Genomic DNA, 27,960 nt, shown 5'->3' on the forward strand with positions numbered 1-27,960 from the left:
TTTTTTTATCAAATAAATGCTTGATGAGCATAAGAGACTTATTTCAAAAACATTAAAAATAGTAATGTTTCCAAACTTTTGACCGGTACTGTGAATTTGGTCTAGGTTTGGAGATCTTGAATGATTAAATAAACAAGCGAATGACTTTATGAATGAGAAATCATTTAATTATATCGTGTATGAACGTACAGTAACAGGCCCGTGTCTATATCCGAGACGGTTTTTGTCCCTCTGCGGCTTCCGTAGTGAAGGCAGCTGTACTCAGAGCAGTACAGAGCCAGTCTGTTGTTTTTAGCCTTTTAGCCAAACATCTTGAGGAACTCTTCAGAAATTCCGTCGAAGAAAATGGCTACCTCTTTCGTGGTACGATATGTTTTTGTACGTACGTAGCCAAATGTTTAAATTAGTCAAACAGAAAGTATTTGCACAATAATGACTACAAAACACCGGCCAGGACAGGAACTATCGCTGTTGATTCTTTATTGAGAAAACTACACTGTTTTACGTCTGTACAAACTGGACGTAAAATTAAGTGGGAGGTTAATTACTAAATGCAGCACATATTATTTAAGTTGTACGAATTTTGGTGTTGTTTCTGGCAACGAGATTGTATTGGCCTGTTTTATGGTCAAGCAAAAGTTTTCTAATATGTAGAAAAAGGCATATTATAAAGCCATACAGTGATGACAACCAAGGATATTACATTACAACAATCAACTCTTTATGCATGCATTGTGTTGCGTGCGGTCTTCATCTACCTAAGGATTTGTAGAGGTATAAAATATTTTTTTTTCCACTGCACATTTCAAACAGACTGAAGAACAGGATAAATCAAGGACACTAGAAGATCCAACAAACCTTCGCTGCAGAAAGTGCCGTAGATGTCTAATAGACTCAACCAGTCTCCTCAAGGTGGGTGAATTATGATCTAAAACTATCTATTTTTTTAAAGGAGGTAAATGTAAAATATCTCAATTTGGGAATGGTTAAAGATCTTCATTTATGTAAAAATCATTGATTAAATTTTTTTGAAGTGACATTTATATATTGTTAAATATAAGTGATATATATTGTTGTTACAGGTGGTAACATCAAGAGAGGCTGCAGCCACATGCAATGTGTGGCATTTAAATGTTGAATCTTTGCCAGATTGGATTTTGTCAAGTGTTGGTCAGGTACAGAATTTGCATGTATTTGTTTTTAACTTATGCAATTTGGACTATTGACAATCACCTGGAAAAGGAATGATCTTTTCTGATAAAATGTACCCTTCTCACAGGTCAATTGGACTGTCGGGAAATTAAACTGCCAGTACTGTGGAGCTCGCTTAGGAGGCTTTAATTTTGTAAATTGTTCCAAATGCACCTGTGGACATGAAACAACTGTGCATCTCAGTAAAAGTCGTGTTGATCAGGATCTAAAACCTCTAGTTCTTTTAACAAGACCAGGAAGGACTAGAGAACATACTAGTAGGAGGAACATTGAGGTGGAGTCTCTCCCTCAGACAATGAGCATAGCTCCCTCTCCTTCCTCAACCCTCAGCTTCTCCTGTCCTGTATCTCATGTAGTCTCTGCTGAAACTCAACTTGAGGTTGGGTCAAGTGAAGAGCCACAAATTCTTGAGAATGTTGAGAGAGGCACAGATGTTCCTTTACCTCCTGAATTGTCACTACAGCTGTATGATGATCGGGAGAGTTTAGAGGAACAGCATATGGGTTCTGCTTCCCAGAGTAGAACTTCTCTGGACAGAGCAGTTGATCCAGAGGGCGTCAGACTGATGGAAGAGCCATTCAGAAACATCTTACCCAATGTAGAGACAAAGCTTAACAAGAGAGAAAAAAACCGCCTGAAAAGCCTAAGAAGGAAGCAGAGGAAGAAGGAACGCTGGATTCAGAGACAGCAGGAGGCAAAAGATCTGGTGAGATGTTTTAAAGTCATGGCGAGTGCCTAAGTCTGACTTGCTTTGTTCCTATTTGTGAATTTAATAACTATCTAGCAAGGCTGGGTAATATTCAGAGTTTAAGAATTGGCTTTGTTAAATTCATTTAAATCAATATGGCTCCCCCGACAGGTGTTGTATTGAAATTATTTAATTGCATTCAAAGAAATTCAATATATAGTCATACAAATATTTCATTGTCCAAAACAAGTTTTGTGACAAAACATAAATAATTAATTTTGAATAATTATGCATATTTGTTCCCTGATATACATTTCTTCTCAAATGATTAGGCATGTTTCTCTGAAAACAGACATAACTATTATTCTTTTTAGAAAGAAGACATTTTTAGCATACAGAACTAAACATAACATATATAAACCACAATTTTATGGGTAATTAACTGAAAATGTATTATTAAAGGCACAATATGTAACTTTTTTGCTTTAAAAATAGCAAAAATCACTATATCTATGTTATATATTTTTTTTAGTTGTGTACTTACATTATCCCGACTGTTTCCAACAACTTTCAAACCAGGAGAAATTTTAATTTAATTCGAAGACACGGCACGTTTCTTTATTTCCGTTTTGTCGCAGTCAATGGCGTCATATCCGCGTTGTCCCTGGTTTCCGCTCGTGCTGCCATGGTAACCAGAGCTATGAACCAGAGCCCTCTGATAGTAACCAAGACGACAGACGTGGACAACTTTGTAGTTCGCAATGTCTATCTGCACGCTGTTGTTGTTTCGTTCAAACATTATGGACCATGGCAAGCAGACTTTGGATAAAAAAGGAGAACTAAAACGAGAATCAATATCAGCGCGGTGTTTTCGAGATGCCGAGAGCTCCCATAGACAGTATATAAACGAGAGCTCCACATCCGAGACTTCGACTGCTCCTACATGTACTTTATTAAACAGGTGAGCACATTTACATAAAACTAATCAATGTTTTATAGTTCAACAATGATAAAATGTCAGAATATGATCTGTATGTTGTTCTAATGTTGATCTAGCTTACTGCTAGTCTCATACAGACAAACTAACACATATTTCAACACATTCAAATGCGGTTTAGTGTGCTAGTGTAATGTTAGACCAAGTGAAACAGCGCTACGTTACCTCACAAGTTTAATTTGTCTAATAAACTGACCTGTGAGTAGTAATTCTGCGTGTAGTTCGGTAGAATGAAATGTCCATATTCCTTTTATATCCGCGGGACTCGCGTCGCGTGTGAAGCTGATAGCTGTCTCTTAGCAATCCCGAACTGCTTTATATCACAGTCAGGATAAAAACATCGATGTATTCAGTCATCCATAAACATTATTAGATCGGTCGGCTTGACGTTGACGACAAGATCCATAATTCTTAGCAAATGTTGCGTCATCAAACTACGCCTTTGTTATTGTAAATAGGTTAGCGACCCCTAGTGGCGAAAAAATCCCATACTGTACGTTTAAAAATGACACAGATGGTATACGTTTTGTTCCATTTTAAAGGCCCATTTACACCATGAATGATAAATGTAAAATAACTTTAATTATAACTACTTTAGTATCCACACCAATGTCCAATAATGTTCTGTTTATTATAAGCTAATGCTGCAGTTATGTTGTCTGCTTTTTTAAACTCTCGAGATCTTTAAAGGGATAGTTCGGCCAAAAATGATATTAAACCCATGATTTACGTTGAGTATTTTGAGTACGTTATGAGTTATTTTAGAAAATGTCTTAGATCTTTCAGTGGTTATAATGTCAAGTTATGGGGTCCACCTCCGTCAAGTCCCAAAAATGTGCATGCATCCTTCACAAAAGTAATCCATCCGGCTCCAGGGGGATAAACGAAGGCCTTGGATGGATTACTTTTGTGAAGGATGCGAAGGATGCATGCACATTTTTGGGACTTGAAGGAGGTGGACCCAATAACTTGACATTATAACCACTGAAAGATCTAAGACATTTTCTAAAATAACTGAAAATGTGTTCGTTTGAAAAATGATTGACATATGCATCTCGAACGGCTTGAGGGTGAGTAAATCATGGGTTTAATATAATTTTTGGCCTAACTATCCCTTTAAAGTCAGGTGGATTCCAATTGGAAAAACGTCCTGAAAGTGATTCCAATTATAGTTAACTGTGGCGTTATCATTATAATTGTGATGTGGACTTCCCTATTCTCATTCTCATTAAAACTTTATAGTTATATTTGCATTTATGCATTTGTCAGATGTGTTTATCCAAAGTGCAAACATTGCATTTAATGTATACATTTCATCAGTTCATGCATTCCTTGGAAATCAAACCCATGACCGTGGCATTGCTAGCACCATGCTCTACTGTATGAGCTACAGTAACATCTCATAGTAGTTATGGTCCTTGGTGTGAGCAGTCCTTTAATCTACTTAATTTTTTTTGTTCTTGTAACATTTGAATCACAAGTATGCATCCTGTTTGCTTCCTTTATTCTGAATGGTACACAGCTCTAGTTTGTTTAATGTATGATAAGCGTCAGATAAGCAAGAAATGAATGTGGGCTATTGAACGAGGAGCTGTGTTGTACTGACGAGTTCTGGCAAAATGTCAATAATACATCCGTGGATCAAGACAGGCGTAAATCCACATAATAGGCTGCTGCAAGAATCCTGAGGATCTTAATAAGCCGTTCACAGCTGCACATGGCTCTTGCAGCAGGTGTCATTTTATTGGAGAATTTTTCTTCTTTTGATAACTGGTGGGTCACATCTTTTACACAGAGAATGAATTGAATGTCGTTTTTTTTATTATAAACATAATTCATCTGTTCTTCAGTGATGTTTTATTTGTGTCTTCTTGTGTTACTTCTACCTATCAGGCTATGAAGTGGGACCTAACAGGCAGCGATGATGAAGAGAGAGAGGGATACACATGTGCCGTGTGTTTAGACGTATATTACAGCCCCTACAAGTGCCATCCTTGCAGTCATGTGTTCTGTGAGCCCTGTTTGAGAACTCTGGCCAAGAATCGGCCAAGCAATACCCCGTGTCCCCTCTGTAGGACCCTTATATCCCATGTTCTCTTTCAGGAAGGTGCGTGGAACAGATAAAGTCCATTTTCTCTCTTAGTGCATCTAAACTTTATCTAACCACCTAATACTTTTTGTTTGTTTGTTTCAGAGCTTAATCAAACTACAAAGACGTGCTTCCCAAAAGTATATCGCTCAAGACATGAAACCTTTCAGAAAATCAACTATTCAAAGTGGCCCCTGCCCAACTGTCCAAAGCGTTTTCGCATTTTTTGGGGTTGGTCATATGTCATTTGCATAAGCATCTCTTCAAGACCCAAGGATTTTAAATTACAGTTGCCCACTTATTTCCTTTGTCTTTGTTATTTCAGGGTTTCCGAGACACGGAGGCCCTGCCAGTCGCTGGCAGTTTCCCCACAGAGCATTTGGCCTGGATGCGTTGGATCTGGGGGACATGTGGGGTTGGCCGTTTGACATTGACTTTGTGATCATCTCTATCTACTCTCTGCACTGGGTGATGGCGTTCATCATCTTATGTGGCCTCTGCTACTTCCTCCTCATCTAATGAATGGAGGATTAGATCTCACTTTGCTGTTGCTGGACAAATGAATGTTGACGGTGGACATCTCATCAAGTGCCTCATACTTTTATTTCAATGTAGCTACAAATATGATGAAAAATTATTAAGGTGTTTTTCTTACTGTGTGCTTATTTATAGTTTAGGTCTTTCAGGGTTTGTGCAATTTATAGATATCACGTTTAGCTGTTGCCTAATATCATCTGCCTACTTGACCTGTAAACAGTATTATAATGCATTAGAAAACAAAAAAAGCAATAATTCAGGGAGGGCATAATGCTTAGTCTCTTTGTACAGTTTTATAAGTTACCTTTATTTATGTTGCTATTAGTTAGAGCCATTTAGTTGCTTGTCTAAAGCGAGAACCCAAGTTTCTTCCACTAAAAAAAAAGTTGTACAATAAGGTTTGAGAACATTAGTTGTGTCAATTCAATCTATGGGAATGAGATTATAATTTAATTTGGCAATGGCCTAGAATGACAGCCCATTCCTGTATCTCAAAGCAAAGTTTGGGAATGTATTTTTTTTGTTTCTCTTCATTCCTAAGGGCGAACAACATGCTTTTTCCCATTTTGGAGGGAACCAACTCATAACATTGTAGAAACATTCATTCTTTTTTTTCCTTTACCATAAACTCGTTTCCAGAATGTTACAGGGAAGTTTTTGTGTTACAACAGGTAGAGTGTTTTCTATCCATTTATTAATAATTCAATTAATTGAATTATTAATTATTATTATTATTAACATTTCAAGATGTTTTTTGCAACGACATAAGAATTTACCTACATAATGTTTTCTAATAGCTGTCTAGTTTTTTAACCAAATACGTCCCCAGAACGTTTCAGATAGTTTTTTGATGGACAGTCGTTCTTTTGATAACAATGAATATAAATAAGCAAAGATTCCGTATGTTTGAGACGGCGCTTACAAATAAAATCGTGAATATCTCCTTTCCCTCATCGAAGCCCGCAGCTGTGTGGAGTTAAGCCGCTCTCGGCCCTCCACAGAGGTGAAGGTGACTCGCCTGTTGGTGCGGAGATGCAGAGGAAGCGTCGCGGACGCTCGCTCGGCTTTGTCACATCACTCTAATCATCGACGGCAGAGAAACAACATCCCTCATTCAAGGATCGACCTCACCCTTGAATCGAGGACAGACTGATTAAAGACATTTTTTCAGTGAGGTGCTTTTATTCGTGGATGCGTATGCATGTGTTCTGCACCGAACGGGCGAAAGAACCGCCCCAGATCCGCAACCAACATTTTTCAAATCGGCAAGTCTTCGATGAGGGATCCGGAGCGCCGGGAGAGCACCGAGAGCTCGCGGAGAGCTCAGCGGGCGATGGATGACTGTAGAACGGTGAGCGTACGGTAGAACAACCGCTGTCACTTCTACGGGTGCTATTTTTGGATAGGCTTTAGTTGTGTCTACACATTAAAATTATTGTCAATTATATGCAATTTAACGGTATTTACCAGTAGGCTACGGATAATTACAGTATGTAACGTTATAGCCCATACTATATTGTACTAAAAGCCTGTACGGATGTAATGTATTGAAACATGAATAATTATTGGGTCTCTGTTTGTGAATTGATTATAAGATAAATGATTGGTTTTATAATGTTTATCACTCGCCGTTTGTGTTTTCATATTGCACCATTATTTAGAAATTACATCCTCACAATCCCATGTGTTGCTATGTGGCATATAGATAATGCAGCTAAACTCGTGTTTATACCCTGCTGGTAAATCCAGTTTAAGCTGCTAGCTGTGCTTTGGAACATGGCTGGATTCTCTCTAGTCAAAAATGATCAACCAGCTACCATGTTTCAGATGCCAGGTTGACATCTTAAGATGGTCCAAGATGGTCTACCAACCAAACCAGCTATGTTCCAAAACACGTCTGCTTAATCAGAGTTTTCCAGAAGGAATATACATATTCACTTTCTAAAAATAGACTGAGAAGGATTTGTCTCCATTTTCAGACCGTTCAGGAGTTCAACACTCTTGTGGCCCTCCATCGTGAGCAGGTCATCTCCATAGGGGAGAATACAATCGACTGTCCTTCCTTAAGGGCACAGATGCACAGGACTCGAATTAAAGGATGCGCCGTAGCCCAGGCTGCCTATCAAAACCTCGTTGCAATCTATGGGTAAGCATTTATGAATAGCCATGTAGCTTTGAATATGTGGCTGTAGGATGTCATGAAGCTCAGCTGATATGGATTCTGTTTTTCTCTCTATGCTTGTCTTAGGCCAGAGGATGGTGAAATCCACCCAGAAATATGCAGGTTGTTCATCCAGCTTCAGTGCTGCCTGGAGATGTACATTACAGAGATGCTCAAGTCTATGTGTCTGTTGGGTGTTCTGCAGCTCCATAGGAAAGGTGTTGTGTCAATGACAGCCAGCAGAGGACAGCAGATTCTTTACATTAGCAGACATGAGTACATAAAGCTAATATACTGCATGACGAAATACAGTCTGAAGGTGGCAGGGATGGAACAATAAATACATAAAACAGCTGCTTTGACAATTCATCTGGTTTTTCAATTAGCAAAACAAAGTATAACTATCTTGCACTGTTTTGTTTCACTCACTTTAGGAAATGATGTGTGTCCTGAAGCAAACATGGACTGCAGGGTAGACGAAAGCTCTGATGTGCCGATGCTGGAAGATCGTTCATCGTCACCAGTAGATTTTCCACAGGAATCTTGGGTCGTGTGCACAGACATTGAGAACATAGAGAGGTATGAAAAACAGAAAGAATGGATTGGAATGACAGAATGAAATAATTTTTCCTATTCATTTTCTCCATTGGGATTTCAAACAATTTTTCAGTAAGGAGTTGTAAGCAATGAAGCAAACCAACCAGATCGGAGATGAATCACATGACAAACTTTGATTTTAAGCAAAAAGTATTTGAAAATCTGAGAAAAAGACAAAGGTGCAAGACCTATGAAGCGAATGAGCTATAATCCCAATATGTACTCAAATAAGAAAAAGAATATTTTTATTCATTAAAAGAATAATGACCCAATTTAATACTTACTGATTTATAATTATTAATTTAAGGTGTAATAACAATATTTAAATTTTTTACTAAATAATCACTTAAAATGTGTAGCATTTATATATATATATATATACTTTTTTTTACTTTTATTCATTGAGGATGCATTAAAAGGGGAAAAAATACAGTTTTACAGGCATTAATAATGTTACAAAAGATTTCTAATTCAAATAAATGCTGTTCTTTTGAACTTTCTATTCATCAAAGAACCCTGAAAAAAAGAAAACACAGGTTTCACCAAAATATTAAGCAGCATATTGTTTTCAATATTGATAGTAAGAAGAAATGTTTCTTGTGCAGCACCAAGTCAGCATATTCAGATTTGCCATCACAAGAATACATTTGTGACCCCAAACTTTTAAGTAGTAGTGTATATAAAATGCTTGTCAACCAATTTGGGGTATTAATTGTGTAAAATGGGGTTAAAGCGAAAAAGAGGTCTTTAAATACTGTACTAAATATCCATTTGACTGTGATAGTTATTGTCCTGTGTTGTGAAATTTCTTCCAGTGATATGCGAGAAATGAGAAACCTTCTAAGCAAACTCAGGGAGACAATGCCTTTGCCGCTGAAAAATCAAGGTGAGTCTCAAACAGATTTATTCTAGTACTGTAATGGATTCTTTATATCCTCTAATCTCAAATAGTTAGAAATGTATTCATGTATTTATTTTCCTGCGTGTAGATGACAGCAGTCTGCTAAATCTGACTCCTTATCCACTGGTGAGGCAGAGGAAGAGGCGATTCTCCAGGCTTTGTTGCCTTGTGTCTGGCTAAACCTTCAATACTCTCAAGTCTTCTTTTCTGATCATTGATCAATTAGCGCTTCACTCGTCTCCTTCGTGTCTCTGGAACTGTTTCGCTAATGTAACTTGTCCCTGGACAGTGTCAAAACTACTTAATCACTTGTTGGAGGACAGAATTCCCTTGATTCAAAACCCTTCCTGTTGAGTTCTTAAGCAAAATCAATTGTCAATTTTTAGTTACTGAAAGGTTCATTCTTTGTCATGTGTTGTGAAACCATATGATTGTATAAAAAAAGTAAGTGAAAGAAGTATAGGATTGGTGTTTTTCATCTACTTGCTTTTTCTTCTTTTATATAAATTTAGCCACTGTGCAATGCTTTTAATTTAGTCTTCCATAAAGGGATAATGTTGTAAAAAATTATATCAGTCATTGTAAGGGCACAAGAATGCTCTGCACTAAAGCCATTGCTATTTCATTCTAAGCTTGAAACAAATATAACACAGTAAAAAAATCACAATGTACATAATACATATAATTGTAAATAAAACATTGTATTTATTATAAATGATTTTAATGATTTATTTTTAATTTATCAATTAAAGACATCAGGTTTGTGTGAATGCATATCCCAGTTTTATGAGAATTTGCATTATGATTTTTGCTCTTTATGTCAGGTGTCTAAAGTATGTATAGTTACAGCTCTTATAAGCTATACATCATTTTATAATGATAATAAAGTTTTTTTTTTTTTTACTGTAATTGTTTGTTTTATTGTAGCCTTCAGTAATTCACATCCAGTTTTTTTGGCTTTAAAATGAAACCTTTTAAAGTCCCCCTGTAGTCAATAATTGTATTCCTTTAAAATTCATGTTTGATCACCAAAATTACATATTTAAACGTTTTTTTTTTCTGTGAAAAAAAATTACTTCATGCTTTAAAATAGCTTGAATGTAACTACATCCTTGCTTAATTTAGTATATGCGGATCAATGAATATGCTAATTAGCCCCGCCTCCACTCACGCCAGTTCACAGATTCACTCAGCCAGCTTACTAAGGTAAACACTGCACAATGGTATCGCTATTACAACATCATAACGTTAATTAATATGATTAGCCTTTTGCTTGACTGTGTTTTCAAACTAACAGCTAATAATGTGTTGCTAATGTTACACAAACCATGTTTCCGTTCGCCATCTCAGTCAGGCAGCTGCCCTCTAACAATCATCAGAAACGCTTTGAACAACTCAGAACGTCAGTGGAGAAAGGCATAGTTCATCATAACATCGTAATATACACCATACACCCACTATATTGCTATATCTACACTATTTTTCATATCAACAAAAACTGGGAGACCCCAGTTCCCGGGTACCCCCAAATACCGGGATAACCTGGAATCTCTCGAGACCCTGCTAGCTCGCTGTTAATAGGCTTGTTCGACTTCATGCAGCTCTGCGCAGACCGATCGGCGGCTGACTTAAAGCAGTGCATGCCGGTTAAAAATTTTGTCCGACTTGATACAGCGCCGACGCCACGTGACTGTGACATATGCCATCAAAGTACCGCGAGAGCGATTCGAGAGTAGCCGGAGAACTCAGCCAGCGCAGCTTCTCAAGAGCGGCTGCACTGGGCTGCAGGAGGGCTGATGACGACACAGCTGTTCCACGATTGGCCGGATTCACCGCATGACAACGATCACGTGTGTTTCGTGTTTATTCGAACACCTTTAGTTCCTCTAAAGCTCTCAAATCAGTTTATTATAACAGTGAACACTCTTTTCATGTCGTTGCAATGTTATATTGTGTCATGTTTATCCAATTAAAACTGATTAAAAAACGTAGACTCCACTGCATTGATAGTATCTTATGTTGAACTTTATTCTTGTTCAAACAGACTCCGTATGAAGCAATACATAAAGTATTGAATGAAAATGTCTCTGAAACATCTGTGTATTATTTGGCAAATATTGCATTGATTTATTTCACTTAAGCTGTGGTAAAGTATGCGAACACCACGTGAGTGGTCACTACGGGAACCAGAAAGTGTCCGACTTCACGTCTCCGTTTGCAGCTCCTCCCCGCCTGCACGCGGCTACTCTCGCCGATCGGTTGCATCCAGCCGCAGCCGATGTCGAACACACCTAATGATATGCTAAAGCCTGGCTGGCACGTTGACGTGATTGGTTACAAGGTAGTTTGTGACGTCAGAAACACCAGCGAATTAATTCCGCGTTTTTGAGACTGTCTTTGGTTCACGCAGTTTTAAAGAGAATCAATAGCAATGGTGTTGACGAATTTGCACATGGTGTGTCTTAAAACCAAGCGGCAACCTCCCCGTCTCTCTCTTGAAACCAACACGGAAGTGAGTTAAACTGCAATTCGTTGACTGGCCGCTTGAGGCTGTTGTCAGAAGTGAGTCAAATCTGTATCTCCCCCATGTTAAAATGCCAAATTTTACAGCAGAAAAAAACGTGTTTAAAGCCTGCTGTCTGTATGCGGATTTGGTCTATACAGCTAATTTTGCCCTTCATAACAACTGTGAGGGGGGTGAATTATTTTATAACTCGTCCGTTTAGTTGATTAATATTTAAATTTAAGGGTGTGGCCAAGCCACTTGAGTGACAGATGGATTGCCGCTGTCAGTGCTAGCCGTTTGTCTGCTGTTACTAGCCGTCACTTCACCTCAGCAATGTTAGCTGCTGAACTTGCCATCTCTGCAGTGTTTGTGCTTTTTTTCGGGATTATTATTTCATACAATTTAATACTTGGGTAACGTTACAAAGCCCACGTCTTTGGATTCCGTCGTTATCGTTCGAGAGAACAACCAGCACTGTATTTCAGTTGTTTTTCTCTGTGAACATGCACTAATGGATGTCTGACAATTTCGTTGCTTTTTGGGGTTTTCAAATTTAAAACGTCAATAAATGCTCGTTCGTTCTGCTCCCATGGAACAGATGGATTATAATATGCTTATGTAAGTTACCGTCAGATGAAATCATGCAGGCGTCGGCGCTTTCTCCGTCCGTGCAATAAATGCACATGAATGAGCGCGGATTTTCTAGCGCATTTACTTGCACTTCAAAGGCAATATATCTATGGTTTAACGGTTAAACCATAACCCATTTGAGAGACGGCCAACATCAGAATTTAAAATGGACTGAATAAGCTCTCCGCTCAGCGATGCCGCGCTGACGGACCATGAAAGAGTGACGGACATGTATGCACATAAATCACTGTCATACACAAACACTCTCGAAGTAATACACAGTCTCACTTGTAGCCGTGTCTTTTAACTATTATAATATTTCGAAGGGCAAAAATAGGAACGTTTAATTGGCTTTACATCATCAGCTAACTCGATCACGTCGAGCTAGGTGATTTCAGATAGCCAGGCTCCTCAGCTCCACTCACGCCCCGCCTGTTTGTCTATTTTCTGTTATCCGGGAGTGATGCAAGGCCAAGATGGCGACGGCCGGCTCCGCCCACTTTAGGCTTCAAAAATGCTCTTCAGAAACCTACGGGTGACGTCACGGACACTACGTCCATATTTTTTTACAGTCTATGCTTAAAACATATTAAAAACACCACATAGACTTATAACATTAAAAACTTGATTTTCACCACGGGTCTTTAAGAAATTCTTAGAGACCTAAATGATGTTTAAAAAAAGTTATGCTTATTATGAATTATGAAAAAATAGGATAAAGTATAAAAGCAAACTATTTTTTGGCATGGAGAAAGGCAATAACTCTCCTGTAATAACATGTTATCCATGTACTCTCTGTCCACATTCCCATGGTCTAAAGCAGAAGCCAAGTGTCAAAGTGAAAACTTGCAGCTGTAAGGGTTTACTGGAAGCAAAGGGGGATGGACAAGTTCTGAAGAGCGTTGAGAGAGAACGCTGAAAGAAAATTCAACCAGGTCACAAGAGTAACTTTTCCAGTGCAGCGGATTGTGCCACTGTTTTGCTGATATTGATGTTTACTCATATTGCGAACAGACACAGAGATTAAAATTAGACGTGATAGTGTGCTTACATGCTTTTTGGAGGAGTCTGAAATTGATGTGAGTATTACCCACAAGCTCAGGTAATATTAGGTTTATGCAACTTCTCAAGAAACTGTCTGTGGTGAGGTCTTGATTTAATTGTTGGATTTATTTTAAATCAGTTTTTAATTTTCAAATTTGTCAGATTAGGTTTAGGTTTGGTACCATGATATATATTTAATATTAAAGGTTTTATATAAATTTTTTTTTTTTTTTTTTTTTTTTTACATAATGGCTTTTCATTGTCTGTTTGGGTGTTTAAATCTTAAACCATTATAAACCACTTTTATCACTATTTTTGAGCACTTTTACTCAATATATTAAAAATGGTGCATATAGTATTCCATACTTCAAACCCCCTGATCTGCTTACATAAACTAAAGATAACGTTCTTTCAGAATACCTCATTTGTGTTCATTAATTTATGTGCATAATATGCACTGTGCAAATGAAAAATCATTATGGAAATAAACAAATCAGTTGTGCATGTGTAATGTCATTGGCGGTATAACCTACTAACCTTCTCCTTTACCTTAAGCTATCAAGTTCCGACAGGCCTTCTTCTCTATGGATCGTACTTCCATTCCCCTTGTCCTACTCTGCAGCCTGGCTTCATTTACCACCATTACAGGATGTTTCTGTGACCACTACCCATGGAGTTCATGGTGGTTTTGCACCAAAACCTGTGACTCTGGAACCCAAACACGTACAAGGTAACCTAAAATGATTTCTTTTTTTTTTCTTTTTCTTTTCTTGCTTCTTTTGGAAGGTTGAACCTAACATGATATTTCTGATAAAGTTTATTAAAGTTTATTATGGTAATATGTGGACTGTGCATTTTTTGTTGCAGAGCTGTGCGCTTTGATGAGCACTGGACCAAAAACAATTGTTTCCAGCTGTGTCAGACACATGAGACTAGAGCGTGTAATGTTGAGGCCTGTCCTATACATTGCCAGCTGACTGAGTTTGGACCCTGGTCAGAGTGCTCGCCATGTGCCAAAAAATCTGTAAGTAAAACACACACAGCTATTAGGATATTTCAGCAAAAGTTAGTTAGGGTCCTTGAATCTGACTGGTCTAGCAAATGTAATGCAGCAGCTGCACAACAGCATTGGGACTTTTCACTGATTGTCCTTGTTTTTGCATTCCAGACAGACTATCTATGCATTTATACACACCAATAAATTGTTCAGAAAATCATTCAAACGATTTCGTTCATCTGTGCCATTATCATTGTAGTTGTGGTGTGGCCTTACCTATTTTCATAGTATTAAAATGTTTATTAAAGTCACAATGAAATCATAATGGAAAATTCTTAATTTTTATGGAATATTGGTGGTAATTCATATGCTCTTGTAGTCTTCTTCTCGTAATCAAAACAGCTAACAATTTTTGCTTCCCAGAACGTTAGTTTTTGGTTCCCAGAACATTCTTTGTTAAGGTTTGTTTTTGGTTAGCCATGGAAAAATTTCTTAACGGAAATAGAACGTTAGTTTTTGGTTTGTAGAACGTTACCCTAATGTTGCTCTAATGTTATTCTAAGGGTATTCTAACGTTATTCTAACAATCCCAGAATGTTCCCCAACGTTATTCTAACATTATTCTAATATTCCCAGAACGTTCCCCTGTCGTTATTCTAAGGTTATCCTAACGTTCTAACGTGGTGCTGCAGTTTTTTTGAACGAGTCATTGACTCTCTCATCGTTAAAAATGTGTTTGATTAAATGTTCGAAATTAAATGGCAATATTATATCTAAAATGTGTGTTACTGATTATTAACTAAATAAAAGCAATATCACATGCACAAAATGTAGTTTTTCCAAATATCAGCATGGCTGGGACTATTCTACAGCCGAGAACAACAACATTCTTGCTAGTGTGATACTGCTCAAACATAGTCTACTGCTGTAGTAAGTGTGTGTATATTGTGTGTGGTTTAGTTCAGAATCAGGTCTGTTTTGAGGCCGGCTCAGTTTGGCGGGGAAGAGTGTAGTCCATCGCTTACAGAGGAAAGACTCTGTCATCCCTCCAAGGAATGTAGGATTGAGCCTATCAACTGTAAAGAGAAGTTCACCTGTGACAGTGGTAGATATCTTCACAACAACACATCATATTAGATTTAATGATACATGGTCTATTGATTTTATAATCTAGCAAATATGTACAGTTTTTAAATGCTTCCTCTAGAAAACAAGTGCATGATCACCAACTTGCTTTATTGCCTTCAAAGGAAGATGTATAAATGCTGCTCTGCAGTGCAACAATCAGAACGACTGTGGGGACAACTCTGACGAGAGAGACTGTGCGCAAACCAAAAAAGTGTGTGCAAGTGAACGGAGATTTGCTTTTATTCCTGGAGCGGACCTGATTGGTTATGGGTGAGTTACAGATAAAGATCATTTGCTTTCTGAGATTGCAAAACAACTTCATGGACATGGTAAGCTTCTAGAGATGTTATCATGTTGTCAGCTAAATAAATCTGAGCTTGAGCTTTTCTTAAAACTGCTAAAGGTTATTTTTTAAATTAGATTTGATGCTGCGGCAGAGCAGATGAGAGGCGCTGTTCTGGACAACTCATTCATGGGGGGTGAATGCACTCTAGAAAAACTGAAGAGGAACTACTACCGAATCCCTGCCAACATTGAGAGATATGAAATCAAGGTGGGAAAAATCAAATTTCTTATAATATTTTACTTGTTAGATGGAATAATTAAAGAAATTCTATATCCAAATAACATCCAAAGAACATAGGGATGCACAATACACTGGCATCATATATATATATATTCTTCCATTATTGGGCAAAACAATAATTATTGACTTATCAGTATTGGCCAGAATTTCAACATTGGTGTATCACTAAAATATCAAATTACTCATAATATGAGTTGCAATATATTGTTTTATCTTCCAATCACACAAAACACATGAAATGGATCAAAGATTAGATTTGGACATTTTAATATTATTTGATTTCATTCCAGGTAGAAAATCTTGAAGATTTTCAAGTGAAAGAAGTCAAACCACAAAAAGTCATCTTGGCCAAAGAATCAAATTTTTTTTTAATTAAAGAGGCAGTGAAAGCATCTCAACAAAAGGTAAGGGATTTCAAACTCTTATTTCATTTTTTTCTATCCCTAACAGTACACAAATGTGTCTTTATATCTAAATTGAACACGTTGTTCACAAAGATCTGTTTTTGTTATTTTTATGCAGGACTCTGAGTTTTTCAGGGTGCATCAGGTTGTTGCCACATCAACATTCAAAATGAAATCCTCTGACCTCTACTTATCAGACCCTTTCCTTCAGTTTCTAAACAGTCTACCACTGGAATACAACTATGCCCTTTATAGACAGATCTTCCAGCTGTTTGGGACACATTATTTCAGCTCTGGGACATTAGGGGGAAAGTATGATCTCCTTTTCCAATATGATCGAGAAGAACTGAAAACCTACGGTAAGCAGACATTATCATCTGATTGTAAGAACATTAGAGACCTTGGTCATGTGGAGCTCACGTAACTTTATCTCTCATTTATGAAATACATTGCAACTTTGCTCTCTGATCAGTGGTGTCTCCTTACAATTCCCAGGATTGACAGAAGCAGAAACGAACAGTTGCTTTAGTCAGGATTCCACCATCATCGCTATATTCTATAATAGAATCTCGCATAGCTCCACCTGTGGGAAAAATACATTCAAAACCGAATATGAAGGTAATACATACACATATGTGCTTTTAAAGGCTTATGTTTCATTTTATCTAAACTTTATTTGAAATTCTGTTGTCCATTTCAGGGTCAATTGTAAAAGCATCAGAGAAGTGTATCACATCTGTGCAAGGAGGTAGAGCTGAATTCACAGCAGCCCTGGCCTGGGAGAAGAGGGGTGTATCGCCAGACAGCACTACATACCAGAACTGGATCAAATCTACAATAGACAATCCAACTGTTATAGATTTTGAGGTTAGGAGGAGAAACAAACATTTATGTCATTTGAAAATGGTCATATATTAACCTGTCAAATATTCTGGGGTGTAGAAAAAAACTTTTATTCAAAAGAAATGCAAATGAGCTGAAAACAGGAACACCAGATTAATGTATATTTGTCAATATTTTATCTAGCTTTTGCCTTATGTGAATTTGGTGCGGGGCTTCCCTTGTGCTGTGACAAAGAGACGGCATCTCCATAGGGCGCTGATGGAGTACCAGACTGAATTTGACTCCTGTAAATGTGCCCCCTGCCCCAACAATGCCCGGCCGGCTCTTTCTGGAACAGAGTGCATTTGTATTTGCCAGACCGGGACCTATGGACCAAACTGCGAGAAACGAGCTCCAGACTACACTGCAGGTTCACATGCATTCCTATAAATATATGTATGCACTAATGGAGAAAAAAATATATGTATATAGACATACAGATATTTCTAAGAATATACAAAATATAATATTAATATATAATATAAATAAAATAAAATGATAATTATATAGTAATTATATAATTCCTAATTCTACATAGTATTATTTATATATATATAAAAAAATGACAATAATAATAACGTGCCAGTAATAAAATTCTGTCTATATCCCACAGACAAAGTTGATGGGCGCTGGAGCTGCTGGAGCTCTTGGAGTCCTTGTGACGCCACCTTGAAGAAGCATCGTTCGCGTACCTGTAACAACCCTGCACCCCAGCAGGGCGGCACACCCTGCCAAGGACTTGAGAAGCAGGTGGAGGAGTGTACCATCTCTATTTTCCAGGAGTAAGTGCCCTTTCTTATCTGTAGACTACAGAAGAGTTATATGTGGGGTCAGAATGCGGTCATTGGCATGCATTCACAAAAAAATGTGTGCAGATAAAGTACTCGTACAAGTTCTCATATTATTGTGCATATGCAATTAAATTTGTTCTTACTTAATGTTTGTATTGTTTTAAATTAAGGAGCGAGTGCCTACAGCTAGCAATTTGCATACAATCTCACCTCTCTCTCTCACTCCCACCTCTTCTCATTTGTGCTCTCTTGCACACACTCTCACCTGAGAGCAAACACTTATTGCATAGCAAGATCAAAGAGTAAAATGTGCAAACAGTTTTTATATAGACCAAGACTACATGTGATCATGTTTCAAACCTCTCATTTGCCAGCTGTGCTTATGCATAGACAGGTTTTGTTTAATTATAATTATTTTTTTATCAGAATAGAATAGAGAATAGAATTCTTTATTGTCATTGTACAGGGTACAACGAAATTAGATGACATTTGAATCTAAAAACAAGAATGTAATATCAATATGGTGTCCAGCCATTCTCATGTATGAATTTGAATGCTTTTTAACTTACTGATGAAACAATTTCTGCATGAATACATTTTCAATATGCATGGTTAATTAATATGACACGTGAGACATTATTGTTTGTCTGTTTTTCACAGGCAAAATGTGTGCATTAATGATGATGACTTTGTGACTGAAGGGTCCCATGAGAGCCAGCTGCCCCCTGGAGCTTCTGGCTGTCCAAAACCCCGTCCACCTGCCAACAGCCACCTGAGAGTGAGGGGACACAAGAGCTGAAACTTTTACGTCACATCTTCTCCTGTTGCTGTTTATTCCTGCTTCCTTCCACTAACGTCCAACTCTTTCCTTCTAATTCCAGATCAACAAACGTCAATACGATTATGGAGATCACGAGGAGTTTGTTTGCTTCACTGGTTTTGAGCTGGACGGATACCAGCTCATTCATTGTTTGCAGGATGGCACTTGGGAGAAACCCAAAGGACAGTGCATTAGTAAGCCATAGAAATGCTGATATCATATCAAAACAAAACAATTTATGATCTGAAAGCTCATTTTGACCCTTACAGTTTTCACTCCATATGTTCTCCTGTCATTCCAGAAAACGTTTGCTTCAAACCCACAGTGCCTGATGGCATGAAGATATACCCAGACAAAATGGAGTATAAAGTAGGAAGTGACATCATGCTGGCCTGCTCAGAAAGTGGCATGAGTCCTTCAGGGCGTCAGTCTTACTCATGTGGGAAGAGTCTTGTCTGGGAGCCAAGCATTTCACAGGACATACACTGCAAGATTGGTACTTTCACAGAATAAATATGCTTTTTGCAATAATTCATATGATTCACAAATCTTGCCGCTTACTTTGAGTATAAAGTGACACTCATTTATGTTAACAACTTTAGCTCCTTTAATGCAAACATGGTTAAACATATTTTTCCACAGATAAACCCTTTGTACCAGACAGCAGCTGTAAACTTGGAGAGATGCATGATGGGACTAAATGCATCTGCATGTCCAAAGAGAGATGCAGGTATGAACGTGTCCCTATTTGTGACGGTGTTTCAATGCTGCATTCCATTGACCCCAGAGGAGGGATGTCAAAGTTGGGAAGGACGTCACACCCGAGTTGCCTGCATTCCATCCCAGGAAATCTAAGATGGACATAAAAACATAAAAAAGCGGGGGGGTTTTGCTTAGATAATGCCGGAGGTTGGATAGTACTACATGCACCACTGAGTTTATTGAAACATAGGCAAACAGAAATGTTAATAAACAATATATTACAACTGTTTCAGTATGGTAATGTGCTGAGCAGCCATATTGGATTATGAATTTGGGGTTGTTGCTCTTCCTCCGACTTGAGGGAGAGTTCCAGACAGTTAAAAGTTCCTACTGGGAACTAAAGCCAAAATAAGTTCCTGGGACAAATTGTTCCGGGTAATTTCGGTGGCTTAAGACTTTCCCACTTCAGAGGACAAATGCACAAGTTTTGAGGATGAACAATAATTATTTGTATATATTAATGCTGTGGCCTGTTGGGAAATTTGACCATTAAGTACCATGTATTTGTGTATCCTGCAGAAATTATAGAGCAGACTTGTGCGTTTTCGACGCAGACAAGGAGAGTGCCATTATGATGTCCTTCTGTGCTTTTCATGCTGACCGTTGTCATGGAGCCAGATTATACTTTATGAATAATGGGCCGTGCAAAAATGACGCAGGCAGTCTGGACTGGGCCAAATTCAGGGCCAATGTATCCGAGTGGAGCTCAGTGCAGGAGCCCTGCGGTTCAGACACCTGTTACGAGTGGGAGACCTGCTCAGGTGCAGATTTTATTACGAACCCTTATGTTATATAACCTTTCAGCAGCAAAGCATTTTTGATTTGTATTCAGTTGAAATAATTCAACACTTTTTCAATGTTTTTTCTTCTTAGAGTCAACTACATGTGAGTGCAAAATCCCCAGAGATTGTTCAAAGGATGGGAAGCAAATGTACTGCCTGAAAATTGTGAGAACTCAAAGCAAACGGAGCATGAGTCTGTGCTTCATGGCTGCCATGAAGTGTAGCAAGATTGAGTTTGAACTTCTGTATGAAGGTCCTTGTGCAAGTTCTTAATTGTGCACCAATCTATAGAAATGTTCACAGTTGAAATGCTCACAGATTTGCACCCATTATTGATTTGTACGGAAAACGCACTGATGTTTTATAGTCACTCACAGCATGCAATGTTGTGCATTAGAGCATGGAACTGCACAATCAAATGTTATCACACATTCAGATGTTCTTGTATTTAAATGCTCTTTCATCTGAAGTGTATATATTTTTCAAACATTAAAATACTTTCTTCCATCTCAGCATGTCTCTGCATCTAAGCCATTTGTATGTTGATTACCCTGAAAACCTGTCACTGTGGCTTTGCTCTGTTTGTCACATTGCCCACAATTTAAGACCAATTTAGTTATTAAGACCATTTATTTACAATATTTATTTGCAAACTGAAAACATGACTTTTATATATTACATATTACAACACATTACAGTAAAAAACATCATACAGTGGGAAAAAACAATTGAAAAAAAAGTTGTTTATGCCTGACAGTCTCCAATGCTGAGTACTGTGACCTCTTTTCCTTGGCATCTCCAAGCTCCCGCCTCACACTCTGAAATCATCTCAGGAGTCCCTCCCTTTAGAGACACACACAGGTGGGCGGAGTCATCTGAGCAGTCCTCAGGATCTATGCATTCACATTTAAAACCTGGGGATACATTTACACATAGTTTTACATTTATGCATTTGGCAGACAATTCATCCAAAGTGACTTTTTACACAGAGGGATACACAGAGTTCCAGACTAATGAGAAAAAATATATATTCCAGACCTGGAATATATGATAAGAACTGCACAACAAATGAGTCTCATGTCATTGACCCATGTTTAAAAAGGTTTTAAAGTTTTATAACGAGCCTACCGTCACATGTCTCCCACTGATGGCAGTCCTGACAGGATGTGAAGTTGGTTTCTGGCCAACTGCATGCACTATCCTGTTTTAAAGAAAACGTTTTTCCCAGACACTGCATGGCCCCAAGCTGACAGATACTCATTCTGTTCACCCGGCCGGGACGAACAGAGGCACAAATGTGGAGTGACGCCCTGGTCAACATCACACAGAGATTTGACATTAATGAAGGGTGCTTTGTATTTTCATTATTACTTTTTGTATTTAATACCATAACTAATTAACTTACTTGCATTCATATGGCATTTTGCAAACACACTGATCCTTTGCCTGTTTTTCCCATGGTTTGCAGAGTAGGCCTGGTTGGGTGGGCACTGCTTCCACTATTCAGAAAAATAATGTAAGCAATAATTGAAACCAAGTACCTGATTGGTGTTTAATAGGAACTTACGGCATACCTGGGTTGCATCGGACAGTCTCAGGTGCTGGATACCAGCTGAGGCCAAGGCGGCACATGGTTTCAGCTTCGCCTTCTTTCTGCATCCCACTTGGGCATGACAGGGTCACACTCTCCCCGATCAGATAAGCTTGTTTTGAGGGTGTGGCAATGACATTACTCAGAACAGCTGGAGGATCACATGCTGTTTCTGGTGAATACACAATGAGAAGAAAAATACTTTATTGTAATCCTCTATTTTAATGCTAAAACAGATGAAAAAATAACCCAGACGTATATTAAACGAGGAAACTCAAGCCATTTAGATAGCTAGTAATCTCCAAGCACCACCACAGACAGCAACATAGTGTTGGCCCAGATCCTGCCCACATCTGGTACACGTGGAATCAACACATTCCAGATGTGGGCCGGATCTGGGCCGACACTATGTTGCTGTCTGGGACCTAAACAACAACATTGCAATGTTATGGCAACCAGTACACTTTATAATTATTATGATTTTGCACATTTTCTTTGATGTATAGATTAATGAATTACTTTTGCACTCCATGGGTGACTTCCTCCAGGTCAGGTTCTCTGCACATTCAGCAATTGGATCACCAATGTGATCATGTCCATCTGCACAGGTGTACTCAATCTTCCCGCCCACTGGATAGATGTCTTTTGGGTCCTGAATACACAATGGATTTGATTTAAAATACATGCCTGGTGCAAGTTTTGTGTATTGAAAGAGTTTTCATTAATGTGCGTATTCCCACGCCCCACGATTTCCCCTGATTAGGGGGATACTTACCAAAACAAATCCATTTGCCAAAGGCGGTGGAGTTTTACATGTCTTAACGGGTGTCAATGAGGGATCAAAGCATTGGGGCTCCATCATTCTAGAGTATGAAAAAATCCCATGAGTCTAGGTGTGCACAAAATATAAATGAAAAAAGGGATAAGTCCACAAATTCTCATTCTCACTTGAGGTGTTCAAAATCAGGCTCTTCACAACTTTTGCGCTCTATGGTCTCTCCTATGCAGTTCCTGCCTCTGTTTCTTGGAGCAGGATTATTACATGAACGAGTCCTTGACTTTTGACCTTGAGAGCAGCTACTCCAGGCAGACCAACAGCTCCAGCCTCCTTCAATCACTCCTATAAAGCATAATCAGTTCAACATATTTGAGACAAGATGAACAAGCTTGTTACAAATTAACTTTAAGGTGCGCCGACTTTAATATTTTTACTCATTTAAAATTGTGCAGAAAATGCATTCTCTCGCTGAATGACTCTTACGAACCAGTTCTTTTTAGTGAACATACAAACAGTGTAGTCTGATATCTTAAAGAATGACTTTTGGTCTGGTTCTTTTAGTGAATCAAAAAACACACAGCATGACTGGCGTAGTCTGATACAGGTAAAGGAATGATTCTCATGGGCTGGTTCTTTTCAGTGAACCAAAAACATACAATGTGATCAGTGTGTGCGTCTCAATCAGCTCCCTAGCTTCCAAGGTTGTGAATCATTATATCATGTACATGACAAGATACCCGAACAAATTACTTTTATGAGCTGGTTTTTCTAGTGAATCAAAAACACACTCCATATGCTTTTGACGCTTTATTTTTTAACATGGTAGACCGATTGGTGTGCGCAGCACCGCTTCAAGTCGAACACACCTGAATACTTCACTGAACTGGATCAATCAGTGCGGTTTCTGAATTAACATTTGACTTGCTTTGACTTGAACTGCAAGTTTGAATTTTATTTTCAGAGATGTCCGTACCGAAATGTTTTGCCCGTTGCATTACTGACTGATCTTTTGTATTACAACGATACACATTTGAATGTTTATTTGTAATAAATGAACAAATTCCTACCTGGTTGTTGTCCAAGGACATGGCCGTTCTGGCAGGCCTTACCACTGGTGCCTGGCCTGCAAACACAGGTGCACAGACCTTCAGAGAGCACAGCCATACCGTTGTTCTGACACGGTCTGCAGTGACAGGGGCTCTGCTTCTCCAGATAGGCCTCCAGTGCCCTCTTTAGGTGGAGTTTCTTCAGCCCGGCACATGGCACCTCTTTGACCAGTTCATACTGTGGCCTCAACTAGGAATAGGACACCATGCTGTAAATGCTTCTCTATACTTACTCAATATGTTTAAGTACATCTCTGTTTCTGCACATATGCTTCTGATGTCTTAATTCTGACATACCTTCTGTTTTATTACTTTAGGGAACTCCTTCACTGATCCAGCCCATTTGGAATACATCTGTTTGTTACTGTCAGGGTTTTCCAAGTCTAAGAGACTAAGGCCAGCGATATAAGCGGTATGTCCTCCAATAATGTCTGTTTTTACTGGCATTTTATGATTTTTGTTCTCTGTAAAACATTTAAAAGGGTGTGCAGCAAAGTCTATTAGGTCATAAGAATCAAACCTGATACTTAAATATACATTTAGTGACAAAGACTTAGTCAAAGAACCAGTCATTTAGACTAACCACTGAAACTCTCAATTGTCTTCATCAGTTTCACACACTTGGTTGTTTTCTTTTTATAGAAGAAACGTCGCTTCACACGTGTAATACACTGGTGGAAATCAATGTCTGTTTTACCTGCGTTAAAAGAAAATATATTAAACTAAATGAAACAATGAAACATACACAAATGCCCCATATATAAGGGGCATAACCATAACCCTATAAAGCCAGATTTTTTAAATGGAATAATTTATTAAACCTTTAGGAACAGTATAGAAGACTAGTTACATGTACGGCATATAAATATCAGTTGTCACTCTTTATCTACCAATAATATGTTAGTAAGATTATATTAGTAAGATATGTGTGTGTGTGTGTGTGTGTGTGAGAGAGAGAGTTGGGGGGGGCAAACATATCATGCAATGCTCAATGATGACAGAGATGTACAAATAAACATTCCTCAAAAGCCTGTTGTATCCTTTGATACATTTTAACATGATTTTAACATGACGACGATGTAGAAAATGGGATCTTGAAATAATACCAACAATATAAAAATTATTCTTATGTTTACTTCATAAAAGTCATTAAACATTGCAAAGCAAAAAGACAGTGTAGACTGTTAAATATCATTCTGGCACAATCTAACCCCTGCCCATATAGTTTATATGCCCTAGAATATCACGATTAAATATTAACAGAGAAAAGGGGAAATTAACATACTCATCTGCATCATATAATCTGCATCCAGCTCCAGCAGGGCCCGATACTGGCCACCCAGAGAGCCCTCTTCCATGTAGTGGGTACCATAACGCTGTATAAAGAACTGATAGGCTGATGGGTCATATGTGCTGGGCAGGGCCAACAGATCCTTCCAGAAGTCTTCAGAAAGAGGGAGGTACTCAGGAGCATTGTTCTGGAACTGAGCCACCTCTACCTCATTTCTTATTATCAGCAGCTGATAGGTCTGTGAGACAAAAATAATAGCATTTAAAATATAATATAATCAAATATTTTTAGCAGACACCTTTTTTACATGATGTACTGAATCTATCGTTACCTTGTCTTGTTTCAGTTTGTTATGAAAGGTTTTATGATCGTGACCTCCTCTAATTATCTTTCTTTCCTCTTCATGCCTCATGTAAGACCAGGAACTGTCATAGTACTCATCACTGAAATCATTTTCTACCCTGACCTGAAAGAAAATGATAGGAACTGTTAGTTTATATTATAACAGTCTATATATAATTATAACATTAGACAGTGGCAAAAAAATTAAAATGTTACTTGAAAACTATATCTGAGTAGACTTTGCGGAAGTCTGTAGAAATCTCTATGGTCTCCACTGAAGACTTTCCTGCACTGCCCACCAAAGCTACGAGTGTTAATGACACTGGCTCTCACCTCACCCGTCAACACATCAAACCTATTGGATGTGAAGCAAATATTAGTTTGCTGTATTGCATTATTCCACTAATATTATAATTTTACTAGGGGTGCTTCTCAATCGGAAGGCTGCATCCTAGTAAGGCTGCATATCTCAGCAGCCACGTCATCAAACTCTGTCAAAGGACGTCTCAATTTACAGGATCCTCTGAAAGCAGCCTTCGTTTTGAGTCTTTCATATGGCCTTTTTTGAAGGATGCATCAAGTATATCCTTTGCGTCCTCCAATTACTCACAATTTGCACACATTCCAATTCACACACACACAAAAGAATGAGCAGAAAATGAATCAGCACTGAGCTTGACCAATCTCACTATGTAATGCAAGATTTACATTTATCTCCCAAAAATTATTAAAGGCATTATGTTGTTTTTGTTGTAAATTAATTAGCCAACATTATGTTAAACTGTGTGTAATGTAAACCACTGGGAGACCACAGATGGTTGTCATTACCTGTACTGAATTAACAGAAAGGCTAACATAAAGGTTTTTAATCTAAAGTAGCCTACTCTATTTTTCATATTTAAATGTTAATTGTACTTTCTAATACAGTATGACGTAGCCATGCGCACTTACTAGACCCTTGCGTTTAATGGACTATAGGATTAGTCTAGGAAGAAAGGACACGGCCTCACTAGGATGCAGCATTTCGTTTGAGAAGCACCCTAGATTGTGCTAAATATAAAAGGTGTATTTTACCCTCTTCCTGTGAGGTCAGAGTTGGGCGGAGGCTTTTGCTCATCACACACTATAGTGCCACTACAGCGCTGCTCATCTAAACCATCTTCACAGTCATGATCCCCATTGCACACCAGAGATGGGTTGATGCACTGACCTATAAATAAACCAACCATGAAAACTGTAAACTGCCTGGACATTTAAATTCAATACCACAGTCAGACGTGACTTACCAGATGTGCAGCGAAACCTGTTTCCGCACCCTGTCTGAAGGGGGCAGCTTTTCTTTGGAAAACAGGATTGTTTCTGTATGGCATCGCCTGTACAAGTGCTGCCTCCAAACTGAGGGAATGTCTCAACATGACGCAATCGAACCTGAGAGAAAACACCATTAGGAGGTAAGTCATTCAGTTGTGGCCAGTAGCAATAATAGGCTACTTTAAAGCTGCTTTAAAGATCTGTTACCTGTGTCTTGGTACAGCCGTCACACTCTGACCAGTCCCCATACGGTCCCCACCTGCAGTTTACCGGCTGCTCACACCTTTCATAACAAACGCGAATGGCGAGTTAAGAGATGCAAAATGTCCAGCATTACTTCTTAGCAACTGCATAAAATATAGTATTCATGCAGCACTCACCAAATATAAGGCAGAAACGTAACCAGAACTAATAAAACAGCTGGGCACATCTGAAAACATAGTTTTAAACATGTTATTAATATTTTGAAATAGCTTTTATTTTTTAGATTTTTTAGTTTTTATTTTAATTTTAGTTTAAGTTTGTTTTTTGTTTTTTTGTAATTTCCATTAGTTTTTTTTATTTATTTTTTATTTATACTTATTTTGTCTTTATTTTAGTTAGTTGCAACATTCTTATACTTTAGTTAATTTTTTATTTATTTAAGTTTTTCATCTGATATTTATAATTTATTTTTTTAAGTTTTTCATCTGATATTTACTTTATTTTATACTTACCAAAAATTGTTTTAGTTCTACTTTTTACTTAACATTGGACAAACATAATCCAGCTATGACTACAGTGCCATACTTACTATTCTTTACATCTGCGATTCATTGCCATACCTTTTTTTTTTTTTTTACTCCTTACCTTAATGCTGTAGACTAGACAGATGGTGGGCTGTGGCAGATACAGAAATGGACCCTGCTCATATACAGGGGCACTTACAGGGATTATGACATCATCCTGCCCTGGTCAGGAATTCCCAGCATGACTCAGCCTGCCAGACATTCAGTGCTGGCTCGTTTTCCCTCACCCTGACTTTGCC

At 38.2% G+C, this 27,960-nt stretch overlaps 4 protein-coding genes across 5 annotated transcripts; 3 read left to right on the forward strand and 1 right to left on the reverse strand.

Moving 5' to 3' along the window:
- The first annotated feature begins 233 nt into the window (after positions 1–233).
- rnf180b (ring finger protein 180b) lies at positions 234–6,168 on the forward strand. 2 transcript variants are annotated; one of them, XM_084137569.1, is made up of 7 exons: positions 234–378; positions 814–912; positions 1,083–1,175; positions 1,280–1,918; positions 4,791–5,004; positions 5,092–5,217; positions 5,312–6,168. In XM_084137569.1, the coding sequence occupies exons 1-7, from the start codon at positions 346–348 to the stop codon at positions 5,503–5,505; spliced, it is 1,398 nt and encodes a 465-aa protein (XP_083993695.1). In that variant the 5' UTR covers positions 234–345; the 3' UTR covers positions 5,506–6,168. The 2 variants fall into 2 exon arrangements, with proteins under 2 accessions (XP_083993695.1, XP_083993696.1); XM_084137570.1 differs by having other exon boundaries at positions 234–363.
- Positions 6,169–6,506: 338 nt separating this feature from the next.
- rgs7bpb (regulator of G protein signaling 7 binding protein b) lies at positions 6,507–10,090 on the forward strand. The gene is made up of 6 exons (XM_084137571.1): positions 6,507–6,874; positions 7,503–7,669; positions 7,772–7,902; positions 8,119–8,263; positions 9,097–9,167; positions 9,271–10,090. The coding sequence occupies exons 1-6, from the start codon at positions 6,725–6,727 to the stop codon at positions 9,360–9,362; spliced, it is 756 nt and encodes a 251-aa protein (XP_083993697.1). The 5' UTR covers positions 6,507–6,724; the 3' UTR covers positions 9,363–10,090.
- A 3,029-nt stretch (positions 10,091–13,119) lies between these two features.
- c6.2 (complement component 6, duplicate 2) lies at positions 13,120–21,026 on the forward strand. Its single transcript, XM_084136306.1, has 18 exons — positions 13,120–13,397; positions 13,918–14,092; positions 14,230–14,386; positions 15,320–15,464; positions 15,610–15,757; positions 15,908–16,040; positions 16,364–16,477; positions 16,596–16,836; positions 16,973–17,095; positions 17,178–17,344; positions 17,504–17,729; positions 17,973–18,141; positions 18,811–18,928; positions 19,032–19,164; positions 19,272–19,466; positions 19,613–19,700; positions 20,252–20,493; positions 20,606–21,026. Exons 2-18 carry the CDS (start codon positions 13,947–13,949, stop codon positions 20,785–20,787), a joined length of 2,727 nt encoding a protein of 908 aa, XP_083992432.1. The 5' UTR covers positions 13,120–13,397; positions 13,918–13,946; the 3' UTR covers positions 20,788–21,026.
- A 99-nt stretch (positions 21,027–21,125) lies between these two features.
- On the reverse strand, positions 21,126–27,856 carry LOC311096892 (complement component C7-like). The gene is made up of 18 exons (XM_084136307.1): positions 27,783–27,856; positions 27,314–27,363; positions 27,141–27,216; positions 26,909–27,050; positions 26,697–26,832; positions 25,839–25,977; positions 25,612–25,746; positions 25,275–25,518; positions 24,573–24,686; positions 24,287–24,453; positions 23,951–24,179; positions 23,054–23,225; positions 22,881–22,968; positions 22,625–22,757; positions 22,089–22,277; positions 21,920–22,013; positions 21,643–21,824; positions 21,126–21,428 (listed from the first exon to the last, which is right to left on the reverse strand). Exons 2-18 carry the CDS (start codon positions 27,361–27,363, stop codon positions 21,259–21,261), a joined length of 2,460 nt encoding a protein of 819 aa, XP_083992433.1. The 5' UTR covers positions 27,783–27,856; the 3' UTR covers positions 21,126–21,258.
- Between the last annotated feature and the right edge of the window lie 104 nt (positions 27,857–27,960).

This window comes from Abramis brama (assembly GCF_963993115.1).
Source record: "Abramis brama genome assembly, chromosome: 15".
Taxonomy (NCBI): Eukaryota; Metazoa; Chordata; class Actinopteri; order Cypriniformes; family Leuciscidae; genus Abramis; species Abramis brama.

What these genes read in the sequence shown, in the direction of transcription:
- rnf180b (XM_084137569.1), top strand. Translation starts at nt 346, where the DNA reads ATGGCTACCTCTTTCGTGGTACGATATGTTTTT. An exon ending in TTTTGTCAAGTGTTGGTCAG is followed by an intron (nt 1,176 to 1,279) that starts GTACAGAATTTG and finishes CCCTTCTCACAG; the next exon opens with GTCAATTGGACTGTCGGGAA. An exon ending in CCATGTTCTCTTTCAGGAAG is followed by an intron (nt 5,005 to 5,091) that starts GTGCGTGGAACA and finishes TGTTTGTTTCAG; the next exon opens with AGCTTAATCAAACTACAAAG.
- rgs7bpb (XM_084137571.1), top strand. Translation starts at nt 6,725, where the DNA reads ATGTGTTCTGCACCGAACGGGCGAAAGAACCGCCCCAGATCCGCAACC. An exon ending in AACCTCGTTGCAATCTATGG is followed by an intron (nt 7,670 to 7,771) that starts GTAAGCATTTAT and finishes TGCTTGTCTTAG; the next exon opens with GCCAGAGGATGGTGAAATCC. An exon ending in TTTGCCGCTGAAAAATCAAG is followed by an intron (nt 9,168 to 9,270) that starts GTGAGTCTCAAA and finishes TCCTGCGTGTAG; the next exon opens with ATGACAGCAGTCTGCTAAAT.
- c6.2 (XM_084136306.1), top strand. Translation starts at nt 13,947, where the DNA reads ATGGATCGTACTTCCATTCCCCTTGTCCTACTCTGCAGCCTGGCTTCA. An exon ending in TTGAGAGATATGAAATCAAG is followed by an intron (nt 16,041 to 16,363) that starts GTGGGAAAAATC and finishes ATTTCATTCCAG; the next exon opens with GTAGAAAATCTTGAAGATTT. An exon ending in CTGCCAACAGCCACCTGAGA is followed by an intron (nt 18,929 to 19,031) that starts GTGAGGGGACAC and finishes TTCTAATTCCAG; the next exon opens with ATCAACAAACGTCAATACGA.
- LOC311096892 (XM_084136307.1), bottom strand. Translation starts at nt 27,363, where the DNA reads ATGTGCCCAGCTGTTTTATTAGTTCTGGTTACGTTTCTGCCTTATATT. An exon ending in ACGGCTGTACCAAGACACAG is followed by an intron (nt 27,051 to 27,140) that starts GTAACAGATCTT and finishes GTTTTCTCTCAG; the next exon opens with GTTCGATTGCGTCATGTTGA. An exon ending in AAAATGCCATATGAATGCAA is followed by an intron (nt 21,825 to 21,919) that starts GTAAGTTAATTA and finishes GATGTTGACCAG; the next exon opens with GGCGTCACTCCACATTTGTG.